This window comes from Rhinoraja longicauda, chromosome 40 (genome assembly GCF_053455715.1).
Source record: "Rhinoraja longicauda isolate Sanriku21f chromosome 40, sRhiLon1.1, whole genome shotgun sequence".
Lineage (NCBI taxonomy): Eukaryota > Metazoa > Chordata > Chondrichthyes > Rajiformes > Arhynchobatidae > Rhinoraja > Rhinoraja longicauda.
Window position 1 is genome coordinate 9,649,151 of NC_135992.1, and position 13,167 is coordinate 9,662,317.

A 13,167-nucleotide genomic window follows, 5' to 3' on the forward strand; every position below is an offset into this window, starting at 1 on the left:
GTATAAATTTGATATGGGCGACAATAAATGGAAAGACTGCACCAATTTGTAAAAACAAGTTTAGAAGGTGGCAGTATGGAACCTCATACTACCCCTTAAGACCCAAGAAACTGGGATGATCAAACAATACATGCAAAGATTCCTGTTGCTGATTACTTGTCTGAGTATGTAGGGAAGCATTAGAAAGAATGTTGGTGTGATGTCCATGGTATAAAAAGCATGGCAGCACCATTTTAAGATGAATCGCAAGGTCATGATGTCAAGGTCAAGGGTATCACGAGTTTTCAATGGTTTGATTTCTAAATACGTTTTTCTAGTATTTTTACTTAATTTGACTTAGAATATTTAGTAATGAAGATCAGTTAATAATTGAAAAGAAAGCTTGTCCTATCGACATCCTCTGTTTGCCTCCCTCCTCAACTCTCCTAACTTCACCTCCTCTTTCTCTTTGCACCCCCTCCCCTCCCTCCAAAAAATACTCTCCACCCAATGATGTAAGAATTGCATTTACATGGGACATAAAAGTCCTGGTATCTTTACCTCGTTGTTAATCTTAAAATGGGTGTGGCCGTGCTTTTTATACCATGGAGTAAGTATGGATATCACTAAGATTCTTTCTAATGTTCACTGCATACTCCAGACAAATAATCAGCAACAGGAATCCTTGCAGCCTTAGTCCATCCCACTCGTTTGGGTCTTAAGGGGCACTTATGGTTTCCATACTGCCGCGTTCTAAATTTGTTTCTTTTGTGCAATCTTTCCATTTATTGCCTGCATCAAATTTATCCAAAGTTGTTCTCATTGGTATAGTTTTAAGCAATCTCGACATTGATACTTGTCATTTGGTAATATAAACTTACAGGTGAGACTTTGTTCTAATCTGACCAACAATTTTGATAAGCCATTTATTGCTGAACCCTATTTTGTGATGGCAAAGGAAAAATTAACACATTTCTATAATTGAAGCAACATTTGTGTTTAAAGTGTCTCTGACTGGGGTGCAATTTGTATTTCTCAACTAATGAAAATATGTAAAAATATTAGGAATAAACTGGTGCTCTTTAGTAGTGCTTTTGCCATCTACTATTTCAACCACAATGTAACCAAGCAAGGGTAGCTCAATTCCCTGCATTGAGGTCCATTTTCTATAAATTATATCAAAGGGACCATATGTAACTTAGCAATTGCTCTCAGCATTCTATTCACTTGGCAAAATGCTTGCCACTGTCGGGAGTAAAAAAAGCAGATTTTCTCATTGGGTGAAATAAAGATATAAAATTCTTGGGCATGTTAATTTAAATAAGGAATGAATTGGTTACCTGGGAATTTTAACGATGCTGTGAGGCTGAGCAGCAGGCGCCTTGCTGACCTTCATTTGAACACTCCGCTCTGAAAAGCAAATTATAGATTTGTAAGATTCTGTGGCATTTCAACAAAAAGCAGCAACCTTTCTGCTGTTTTGAAGAGTTGCATGAGCTATAATCATTTTTCCTGATTCTCTGCAGCTGGAATTTTCTCCACAAACCCTCTGTTGCTATGGGAAGCAGTTATGTACAATCCCCCGGGATGCTACCTATTACAGTTATCAAAACAGGTAAGATGGTGGCTTTTGAATCAACCTGAAGTATTTTAATATTTTAAATGATAAATTTGATGCACTGATTTCTACCAGGCCTGGTTTTGTGTCCTTTTAATAATATCATCTAACCTGGTTATGAGCATGTCAAATGATCAGCATACTATTCAGTGAAAAGAGAATCAGAGTTAATGTTTGAGGTCTGAAGCCCTTCGCTGGAACTGACGTAGGATCAGACCTGAAATTTTAACTCTGCTTCTCTTTCCACACATGCCTTCCACCATTTTCTATTTTTGTTTCAGCATCTGCATGTTTTAATTTTCGGAATAATATTCTGCTTATCATATTTTTTTCTCTTAATACGGGTTATTGTGAGCACTGGATGTATAATTTTCTGTGTGGAGGAAAAATATATACTATGAAATGGAAATCATTTTCATATGTACCTCATGAGCGTTTTATAGCCTGTTATGCCATCAAAATATTTTGATACTTCTGTTTAAATTAAATTGGACAAATGACTGAAAGTTGATGCCATTAAGCATTGGGAACTGTTTAAAAAAAATCTTCATACAGCCTCTGATCAGTTTTAAATAGTCCCTGGGTGAGTAATTTGATGCATGTTAAAAGATTTTCAAAATGGCTTCAGATTCAATGTAGTAAATTAGCTCAGTGATAGCTTACCACGCAGAATTTGCATTTTAATTATGTATTGGGCATATTTGATGCTAGGTGTATTTACATTCTCCGACCAGATAAAAAGAAACTGATCATTAAATAAAATGTCAGTAAAATATTTTGTGGGATCTAATTGCACTCTGGGATATAAATACATAATTTGGATTAATAAAGTGTCGTGCTACGACAGAGCTGCAATAAAAGAGGGGGTGACCTTGGGATCCAAAATTATTCTGTCGATTCTGTCGAATTGGATGTTAAGAGTTGATGTTCTGGAATTTTGAAAATCATATGGGTTAGTGTTATCTTTCCAAACCTTTAGTTAGTATTCTAATTGGTAATAGTCATAAGGTTATATAACATGGAAGCAGGCACTCATCCATACAAAGTAGCCTGCATTTGTTCCATAGCCCTCTAAACCATTCCTAATCCTGCATCTGACCAAATGTCTTTCAAACGTTGTAATTGTATCCGTCTCTGCCACTTTCTCTGGCAGTTCATTCCATTTACCCACCACTCTGCAGGAAATCATGCCCCTCGGGTTCCTTTTAAATCTTGCCCGTTTCATCTTCGATCTATGCCCTCTTGTTTTACTCATGGAAAAATATTGCGGACGTCCGTCTCATCTTTGCCCACCGAGATATTATAAACCTTTGAGGTCACACCTCAGCCGCCTTTGTTATAGGCAAAACAGTTCCAGCCTATCCAGCATCTTCTTGGAACTCGTGCTCTCCGGGCAACTTCCTGGCAAATCTGTCCTGCACCCTGTGGACAACTTGCAAGAAATTAAACATGGCCAATCCCATTTTATCCTTTGTTGATTGTTTTTTTTTTACAAAGAACTAAAATGCTTTAGAAATCTGTACATTGCCATGTTTTCTATCATAGTAATTTCATAAACTTTACACACTGAGATATTGTAATGGAATGTTGGCCTTCATAACAAGAGGAGTTGAGTATAGGAGCAAAGAGGTCCTTCCACAGTTGTACCGGGCCCTGGTGAGACCGCACCTGGAGTACTGTGTGCAGTTTTGGTCTCCAAATTTGAGGAAGGATATTCTTGCTATTGAGGGCGTGCACTAGGTTAATTCCCGGAATGGCGGGACTGTCGTATGTTGAAAGGCTGGAGCAATTAGGCTTGTATACACTGGAATTTAGACGGATGAGGGGGGATCTTATTGAAACATATAAGATAATTAGGGGATTGGACACATTAGAGGCAGGAAACATGTTCCCAATGTTGGGGGAGTCCAGAACAAGGGGCCACAGTTTAAGAATAAGGGGTAGGCCATTTAGAACGGAGATGAGGAAGAACTTTTTCAGTCAGAGAGTGGTGAAGGTGTGGAATTCTCTGCCTCAGAAGGCAGTGGAGGCCAGTTCGTTGGATGCTTTCAAGAGAGAGCTGGATAGAGCTCTTAAGGATAGCGGAGTGAGGGGGTATGGGGAGAAGGCAGGAACGGGGTACTGATTGAGAGTGATCAGCCATGATCGCATTGAATGGCGGTGCTGGCTCGAAGGGCTGAATGGCCTACTTCTGCACCTATTGTCTATTGTAATTGATTCATAACTGCTGCACAAGGGTTGTAAACATAATTTCACCCAGACATTTATTTTTAACAGGTATCACTTCTGCGAGAAATGTTTCAATGAGATTCAGGGAGAAACGATCTCCCTGGGTGATGACCCTTCACAGCCTCAAACGTACGTACATTTTCCAGCAGTGATATGGACATTAATAACCATGTTGTTATCATTTTACATTTGTGAAATTTATATTGCATTTGCATTCATTGCCAGTGAAATAAATTCTGTGCTTGCCAGTTCCTATAGCTAAAGACTTAATCAATAAATCGATTAATGAAATTGCAAGAAGATATTGGTATATAGACTAGATATGATCACGTTAAACAATTCCCTCGCACTGCTATTTCCTGCATTCTATTATATCTTCGGATTTTCATTTATTTTAGGACTATTTCAAAGGAACAGTTCTCAAAGAAGAAGAATGATACACTGGATCCTGAAGTGTAAGTGATTTCTGAAGACAGTGGTTTGTTTTATCGGGTAACTGTTGACCTTAACCTGAACCTCTAATACCCGTGGCCAAGTTTCCTGTTGCTGGGATTTGATTTCCATTTGCTGCCTTTCCTGCATCTTTTTTTGTCCTGTTTTGGGGTTTTTTTTGCTAATGTACCTGATGAGCTGGTGTTGGAATTCTATATAGTCAAGGTAGACAACCTTGTGTAAATTGCCAGAAGCAGATCCATAATTGCACAGTCGGAATAAGAAAATAACTGCAGATGCTGGTACAAATCGATTTCTTCACAAAAAGCTGGAGTAACTCAGCAGGTCAGGCAGCATCTCGGGAGAGAAGGAATGGGTGACGTTTCGGGTCGAGACCCTTCTTCAGACTGATGTCAGGGGGGGCGGGACAAAGGAAGGGTATAGGTGGAGACAGGAAGATAGAGGGAGATCTGGGAAGGAGGTGGGGAAGGGAGGGACAGAGGAACTATCTAAAGTTGGAAAGTCGATGTTCATACCACTGGGCTGCAAACTGCCCAGGCGAAATATGAGGTGCTGTTCCTCCAATTTCCGGTGGGCCTCACTATGGCACTGGAGGAGGCCCATGACAGAAAGGTCAGACTGGGAGGGGGAGTTGAAGTGCTCGGCCACCGGGAGATCAGTTTGGTTAATGCGGACCGAGCGCAGGTGTTCAGCGAAGCGATCGCCGAGCCTGCGCTTGGTTTCGCCGATGTAAATAAGTTGACATCTAGAGCAGCGGATGCAATAGATGAGGTTGGAGGAGGTGGAGGTGAACCTTTGTCTCACCTGGAATTTTTTTTGGGGTCCTTGGATGGAGTTGAGGGGGGAGGTAAAGGGACAGGTGTTGCATCTCGTGCGGTTGCAGGGGAAAGTGCCCGGGGTTGGGGTGGTTTGGGTAGGACGGGACGAGTGGACCAGGGAGTTACGGAGGGAACGGTCTCTGCGGAACGCAGAGAGGGGAGGGGATGGGAAGATATGGCCAGTGGTGGGGTCCCGTTGTAGATGACGTAAATGTTGGTGGATGATATGTTGGATCCGCTGGCTGGTGGGGTGGAAGGTGAGAACGAGGGGGATTCTGTCCTTGTTGCGAGTGGGGGGAGGGGGAGCAAGAATGGAGCTGCGGGATGTAGAAGAGACCCTAGTGAGAGCCTCATCTATAATGGAGATGGGGAAACCCCGTTTCCTGAAGAACGAGGATATCTCGGAAGCCCTAGTGTGAAACACCTCATCCCGGGCGCAGATGCGGCGTAGACGGAGGAATTGGGAGTAGGGGTTAGACTTTTTGCAGGGGACCGGGTGGGAAGAAGTGTAGTCCAGATAGCTGTGCGAGTCAGTGGGTTTATAATAAATGTCCGTCACTAGTCTGTCTCCTGTGATGGAGATGGTGAGGTCCAGAAACGGGAGGGAGATGTCGGAGATAGTCCGGTATATTTAAGGGCAGGATGGAAATTGTAGGTGAAGTGTATGAAGTCAGTGAGTTCTGCATGGGTGCAAGAGGTAGCACCAATGCAGTCGTCGATGTAGCGGAGATAGAGTTCGGGGATGGAGCCAGTGTACGTCTGGAACAGGGATTGTTCGACGTACCCGACAAAGAGGCAGGCGTAGCTAGGACCAATGCGAGTGCCCATAGCTACGTCTCTGGTTTGGAGGAAGTGGGAGGAGTCAAAGGAGAAGTTGTTGAGGGTAAGAACCAGCTCTGCTAGGCGGAGGAGAGTGTTGGTCGATGGGGATTGGCTGGTTCTACGGTCGAGGAAGAAACGGAGGGCTTCGAGACCATCCTTGTGGGGGATGGAAGGTAGAGTGACTGGACATTCATGGTGAAGATGAGGGAGTGGGGGCCTGGGAACCGGAAGTTATCGAGGAGATGGAGAGCGTGTGAGCTTGCACAGTCTGATATTGGCTTCTGAAAAGATTATAAAATGGTTTAATTTTGTCTAGTAAATAATTCCTGTTAGATAAATCAAAACAAATGAGTTTATGATAATAGCAAACATTTTTCTTTTGATAACTTTTAAGTATTCCTGGTCCTCATTTTAAAGTATATGTGAAATGGGTGGACGTCTAATTCGTTCATTGGTTTTGCTGATGTTCCATTGAGAAAGGTGGCTTCCAAGCTGACCCCTTTTCTCTCTAGGAAACATTTTACTCTAAAGATGCCCTGCTTCACATTTTCTCCCCATTTTTCTTAAGGTGAGAGAAGCATATTACCTTATTAACTCCTGTCGGCATCTGTATCATGTTTCTGCAGATTTGTTGAATGTACTGAATGTGGTCGGAAAATGCATCAGATCTGTGTCCTTCACCATGAACTTATTTGGCCCTCAGGGTAAGTTGGATTCTACATAAATATATGCAGAGTTACTTACATTTGAGGGGTTTTAAAAAACCAGTTTTATTGCATCCAAATTGACCGTCCGTTTCAACTTTTGCGTCCTAGTAACTAGTCGTCTTTTACCTCTTGCAGTTTTGTTTGTGATCCCTGTTTAAAGAAAACCGGGAAAACAAGGAAAGAAAATAAATTCTGTGCAAAAAGTAAGTACACTTGGTTGTGAATTGCGATTGTAAAACCGATGCATCTTTAAAAGCTGTTGGACTTGTCTAGGAAAACAATGTCTCCCTTTCAAATAAACAACTATCCTCCAAATAGATGAGGTTTTGTGGGTGTCTGGTAGAGCTGTAGCTTCTCACCTTGTATCTAAATCTATCAAAGATAGGCAGTCACCTCCCTTGACATCAATGAAGCATTTGGCCCAGTGTGGCATCAAAAAGCCCCAGTAGAACTGAAGTCATCAAGGGGAAAACATTTCAGTAGATGAAGTCACACAAAGAAAATGGTTGTGGTATTAAACGTCACACATACAAAACATCTTGAGCTGCTTCATTCACTTGGATATGTACAAGGATAGAAAAGGTTTGAAGGAATATGGGACAAGTGCAGGCAAGTAGGATTGGCTTGCAGGGGAGCTGAGATTCTTCCCCCCCCCCCCCCCCCCCCCCCCGGATGAAGGAGCTTGATCGCCCCGACGAGAAAGGCTCACCGCCGGCTACGGGAGTCAAGATCATCCCGTCAACGGAAGGTTAGAGCCCCCGACCGCTGGAGGACAAAGAAGGGAGAGATTGAACTTTTTTTTCACCGTCTATCACAGTGAGGAATGTGGAGGAGTCACTGTGGTGGATGTTCATGTTAAAATGTATTTTGTGTGGCCTGTTGCTTTTTATTATGACTGTACGGCAAATGAAGATCCTCGTAAGTTGCAAAACTTACTTGGCTAATAAAGTTTTATTGTGATTGTGATTGTTAGGCTGAGTTGGGCCGAAGGGCCTGTTTCCTTGTTAAATAACTGACTCCATAAACCTAAATGTCCGTCCATTAAAAGTTCAAAATGGGGTTATTTGCTGATTATGCAATGTTCAAGTCCATTTGCAACTCATCATATGAAACGGTTCACGTCTACATTTTCACAAGATCTAGATATATTCAGACATGGATGATAAGAAATGGGTAATATTTGTTTGACACAAAATGCTGGAGTAACTCAGCGGGGCAGGCAGCATCTCTGGAGAGAAGGGATGGGTGACGTTTCAGGCCGAGACCCTTCTTCAGACTTCCTTCTCAATGGTACAGCCCCAGAAAAATTCTGTAATGGACAATAAGAAACAGATAAAACTGCAGCTGCTGGAGAAGTCAGAGTAACTACGACAATATTGTAGAAATAATTGTGACTGGCCTTGTACCTCTGGCAATGATGTACATTGTCTGTGAAATGTCCCACTGCTGAATGGTGTGCATCTGATTCCTTTTTTCTTTACTGAAATGTAACATTCAAATGCAGAGAATGCCGTAACATTGTGTCAAAAACTTTTTGTTTTCCCTTTAGGGTTACCAACCACTAAGCTGGGTATTTACCTAGAAACCCGTATTAACGACTTCCTCCGCAGGCAAAATCATCCGGAGGCTGGTGAGTGCACTGTTCGGGTGGTGCACAGTTCAGATAAAACTGTAGAAGTCAAGTCTGGAATGAAGACGAGGTGAGACCATCCATTTGCACGATTGTGAATATAAAATGTCACTGAAATGGATGGGATGGGGGGGGGGCATGTGAAATACAGATATGACAATTACTGGTATATCTATGACACCTTCTACAAAAGTGAAGCATCCGAGGCATGACAAAGAGTGTGAATATCAGGGAGAAGGAAATTGAGAGAGCAGGGTAGGGTACATTTGTAAAAATATGCAGCAGTAGGACGGGTGATTTTTTGATGGTGATTATGTCCACGTTAGCACAAGTGTCGTTGGCTATGGCGTGGTTGAGAATGTGGCAGGAGAAGATCATAAACCATTGAATTTAGAAGAGTGGAAATTGTAAAGTAGAATCAGATGAAATACGCCTGAGAACTAGCTCGTGGGAGAAATGGAAGATGAATATATCTGCCACTTTCCAGAACTGCTTCCCGAATGAATGTGGGTTATATTGTATTCCATTAATAAGGAACATGAGGTGGGGGGGAGGAGATTTAATAGGAACCTGCGGGGAAACTATTTTTACACAAAAAGTGGTAGTTATATTGAGCGAGCTGCCAAAGGTGCTTGACGTTTAAAGGACTTTTGGATAGGTACATGGATAGGATAGATTTAGAAGGATATGGGCCAAGCAAAGGCAGGTGGGACTGGGTGTAGATGGGGCATGTTGGTCAGCGTGAGCAAGTTGTACTGAAGGGCCGGTTTCCACATTGTATGACTCTTGGGTTAGCACGCAACAAAAGCTTTTCACTGTGCCTCGGTACACGTGACAATAAGCTAAACTAAACAAAACTCTTAGGAATGGAGTTCATGAGTGGGACGTGTTACAGCGGGATTGAAAGAGCCTTGCTCGCAAAAGAGCCGAGAAGCAGCACAGGCATAGTGGACCAAACTTTCCGAGAACCTGGCCATTGCATAAAATTATATTAAACAAGTAAAAGAGAGAAAAATACAAGATGTGTTGGTTCCTGATATCTGAACTTTACACTCTGCAGAATAATTAGTGGTCCAGGTTATTCCAAAACAATAACAAAACACAATCAAGTTTTTTTTAAACCTAGATGCGGGAATTGTAATCTCAGACGCCATATGTTTTCTACTCATCTCACAAACAACATATTTTCTTCTTAAAATCACTATTTTACACTCTTTTTCTCGAATCACATAATTTAATGGATTTGTGCCCATCCTTAAGTGTGGGCTGTTGTTGGAATAGAATGTGAGACGGGGCAGGGCGGTGTGACACACCAATGTCAGAGGCTCCAGCCTGGAGGCATCCAGAGGAATGACGGTCCAGTTTTTTTTAGGAAGACGTGTTGAAGACAGGAGAAAGGGTCATTTTTTTTAAGGAGTCCGAAAAAGCCTCCTGACCTGAATCATTGTCTGAGCTTCTCCACAGATACTGCCTTTCCTTCTGAGTTCTTCCAGTACTTTGTTTTTGATCAGAAGTAGTTTGCTGTCTCAATGGGTGAAATGTTTCAATAAATACTGGACTCGATGGCAGATAGTTTTGTTTTGAATCGTGTTTACCTGGGTATGTAGTTTTTATTGTTTCAAAAAAAAGTCCAGATTTTCCCTTTGGATCTTCAGTTATTCTATTAGCAGTTCAGATGGAAAACTTCAGTCCCTACGTATTAGGAAGGCATGTCTGTGGTACATAGTGAGCATTGAAAAATTGATTACAAAGCATGCAGTGATGCACTCCTTGTTGGTTATGTCCACCTGGCAAAGTAACTGGGGAATTATGTGCAATGCTGAATCTGTATGATATCTATGTGCAATGTTTGGTAACAATACAGCACATTAAACATTTGTCGATGCATCACCAAAACCTCAGGAACCTTTATTAATTAATTTCTTTATTGACAGGTTTGTTGATAATGGGGAGATGGCAGAGTCGTTTCCTTATCGAACAAAAGCTTTGTTTGCCTTTGAAGAAATTGACGGTGTGGATGTGTGTTTCTTTGGCATGCATGTGCAAGAATACGGTTCTGACTCTCCTCCACCCAATCAAAGGTAAATTCCAGTTTAATTTTAGTCTTAAGTTTAAAAGATACAGCATGTAAAAAGGCCCTTCGGCCCCAGGTCCATGTCAACCATTGATCACCCGTTCACACTAGTTCTAAGTTATTCAATTTTCGCATCCACTCCCGACAAACACGGGGCTATTGATGGAGACCAATTACCCTACAATTAACCTTGCACGTCTTTGGAATATGGGAGGAATACGGAGCAGCCAGAGGAACCCCACGCAATCACAGGGAAAACATGCAAACTCCACAGAGGCAGCATCAGAGGTCAGGGTCGAACCCAGGTCTCTTGTGCTGTGAATTAGTGGCTCTATCAGCTGGTAGAGCTGCTGCCTCAAAGCACCGGAGACTCGGGTTCAATCCTGATCCTGGGTGCTCCACTTGACTGCATGGTTTTCCTCCAAGTGCTCTGGTTTCCTTCCACATCTCAAAGACGTGCAGGTTGGTAGGTTAATCGGCTGCTGGAAATTGCTCCAATTGTGTAGGAATGGATGAGAAAGTGGCTAACATAAAACTGGTGTGAACGGGTGATTGATGGTCAGGCGTGAACTCTGGTTAAAGGGCCTGTTTCCAAGCTGTTTCTCTAAACTCTAAAACCATGACTAAATTATTCTCAATTTTTAAAGAATGTAAACAAATTGTTGATAAAGCTGAGGTAATGACAGATTTACAATGAACAAGATATAGTGAAGTGGAATGTCAGTTCGAAACTTCGCATTGCAGGGATTTAAATAAATTATTAAATTGCTGTGGAAAGCCATTGAGGCAGCCAAAGTGAAAAGATACAAGAGATGCTGTTTCTGAGTCAGTGGAAATATGAACTTGCTGGAGCAGTTAGTTTTCGCTGTAAAAATACTTTATTTCATTCTCTTACGATATAGTTTAAATTACTGAAAGATGAAGAATATTCTGGTTGAAGCCTGATTAATGGTTGATGGTCAGTCTCTCTGGTGTGTAATTAGCTTTTTAACCAACGTGTTTTTATCATAGAAACATAGAAAATAGACGCAGGAGTAGGCCATTCGGCCCTTCGAGACTGCACCGCCATTCAATATGATCATGGCTGATCATCCAACTCGGTATCCTGTACCTGCCTTCTCTCCATACCCCCTGATCCCTTTAGCCACAAGGGCCACATCTAACTCCCTCTTAAATATAGACAATGAACTGGCCTCAACTACCTTCTGTGGCAGAGAATTCCACAGGTTCACCACTCTGTGTGAAAAAAACCTTTCTCATCTCGGTCCTAAAAGACTTCCCCCTTATCCTTAAACTGTGACCCCTTGTTCTGGACTTCCCCAACATCGGGAACAATCTTCCTGCATCTAGCCTGTCCAACCCCTTAAGAATTTTGTAAGTTTCTATAAGATCCCCCCTCAATCTTCTAAATTCCAGCGAGTACAAACCGAGTCTATCCAGCCTTTCTTCATATGAAAGTCCTGCCATTCCAGGAATCAATCTGGTGAACCTTCTCTGTACTCCCTCTATGGCAAGAATGTATTTCCTCAGATTAGGAGACCAAAACTGTACACAATACTCCAGGTGTGGTCTCACCAATGCCCTGTACAACTGCAGCAGAACCTCCCTGCTCTATACTCAAATCCCCTCGCTATGAATGCCAACATACCATTCGCTTTCTTCACTGCCTGCTGCACCTGCATGCCTACTTTCAATGACTGGTGTACCACGACACCCAGGTCTCGTTGCATCTCCCCTTTTTCTAATCGGCCACCATTAGTGTGCTCTGATCATGTATGATGATAATATTGATGTCCCCTTCCTTGTATTGAATATCAATGATTTAACACTTAACAATGAAACAACCAGTGAAGGCAAGCCATATGGGGGGGGGGGGGGGGGGGGGAGCTCTAACTTGAAAATTATTTTTGATGCTTTTGAAGACGCTAAATGATTTCTTCCATTACAGACGTGTGTACATATCATACCTCGATAGTGTACATTTCTTCCGCCCTCGATGTCTGAGAACAGCTGTCTATCACGAAATTCTGATTGGATACTTAGAATATGTAAGAAAGTTGGGGTAAGTGTTTACTAGGTGTAGCTATGATTGTAATGAAATATTCCTAGTCTATTTTTCATTTAACATTTGATCAACTTCACGTTCTTGAAATATTGGTTTTGCATCTCTATTTCCTCTTGGATCTGAATTTAATGTATGTGTTTTTTACATTGCAAGTTGGCTTAAGAAGATGATGCAAAGATAAAAGCAGTCAAATATAGTTTGTTGCTATATGTTTCAACAGTGTGCATTAAGTAGATGTAACTAGCTACTGATGGGTTCATTAAAGAAAAAGTAACTTATGGCTCCTGGTTACTTACCAAAAAATGAGGAAGTTGCCTCGTGCAAGTCCCTAGCTTCCAAACTGTTCCCTGTCTAACTATCAAACGGGAACTTTGAAAGTACCCAAAGTACACATTCCTTTTGTGGGTAGAACCAACTTTTGTTTTGGCATGTATTTTTTCTCAGTATCAGAGCAAGAGATCCTAATCTGGCTTTGCGCTTGTTTTCATGTTTTTTAATCCAATCCAGATACACAGCTGGGCACATTTGGGCTTGTCCTCCAAGTGAAGGCGATGATTATATTTTTCACTGCCATCCACTGGATCAGAAAATCCCTAAACCCAAAAGACTGCAGGAGTGGTACAAGAAGATGTTGGACAAGGCAGTGTCAGAACGAATTATTCATGATTATAAGGTATTGTGCGTGGTGTTTATTGTCATTATAATATTAAGAGCTACTGATTTATCAGGATTTTCAGCCATGGCTATTTCTACTTGTCGTGACTTAAAAATA

The 13,167-nt window shown here is 41.8% G+C and overlaps 1 protein-coding gene across 2 annotated transcripts in view; it reads left to right on the plus strand.

The window, feature by feature from the left end:
* Positions 1 to 13,167, plus strand: part of ep300a (EP300 lysine acetyltransferase a) — a 92,027-nt gene that overhangs the window by 64,075 nt on the left and 14,785 nt on the right. For both annotated transcript variants that reach the window (XM_078430689.1, XM_078430691.1), the window contains 9 exons: positions 1,506 to 1,594; positions 3,875 to 3,955; positions 4,225 to 4,281; positions 6,546 to 6,623; positions 6,762 to 6,829; positions 8,176 to 8,326; positions 10,191 to 10,337; positions 12,279 to 12,392; positions 12,903 to 13,068. In XM_078430689.1, coding sequence (XP_078286815.1) covers positions 1,506 to 1,594; positions 3,875 to 3,955; positions 4,225 to 4,281; positions 6,546 to 6,623; positions 6,762 to 6,829; positions 8,176 to 8,326; positions 10,191 to 10,337; positions 12,279 to 12,392; positions 12,903 to 13,068 — 951 coding nt within the window. The remainder of the gene's footprint in view (positions 1 to 1,505; positions 1,595 to 3,874; positions 3,956 to 4,224; positions 4,282 to 6,545; positions 6,624 to 6,761; positions 6,830 to 8,175; positions 8,327 to 10,190; positions 10,338 to 12,278; positions 12,393 to 12,902; positions 13,069 to 13,167) is intronic.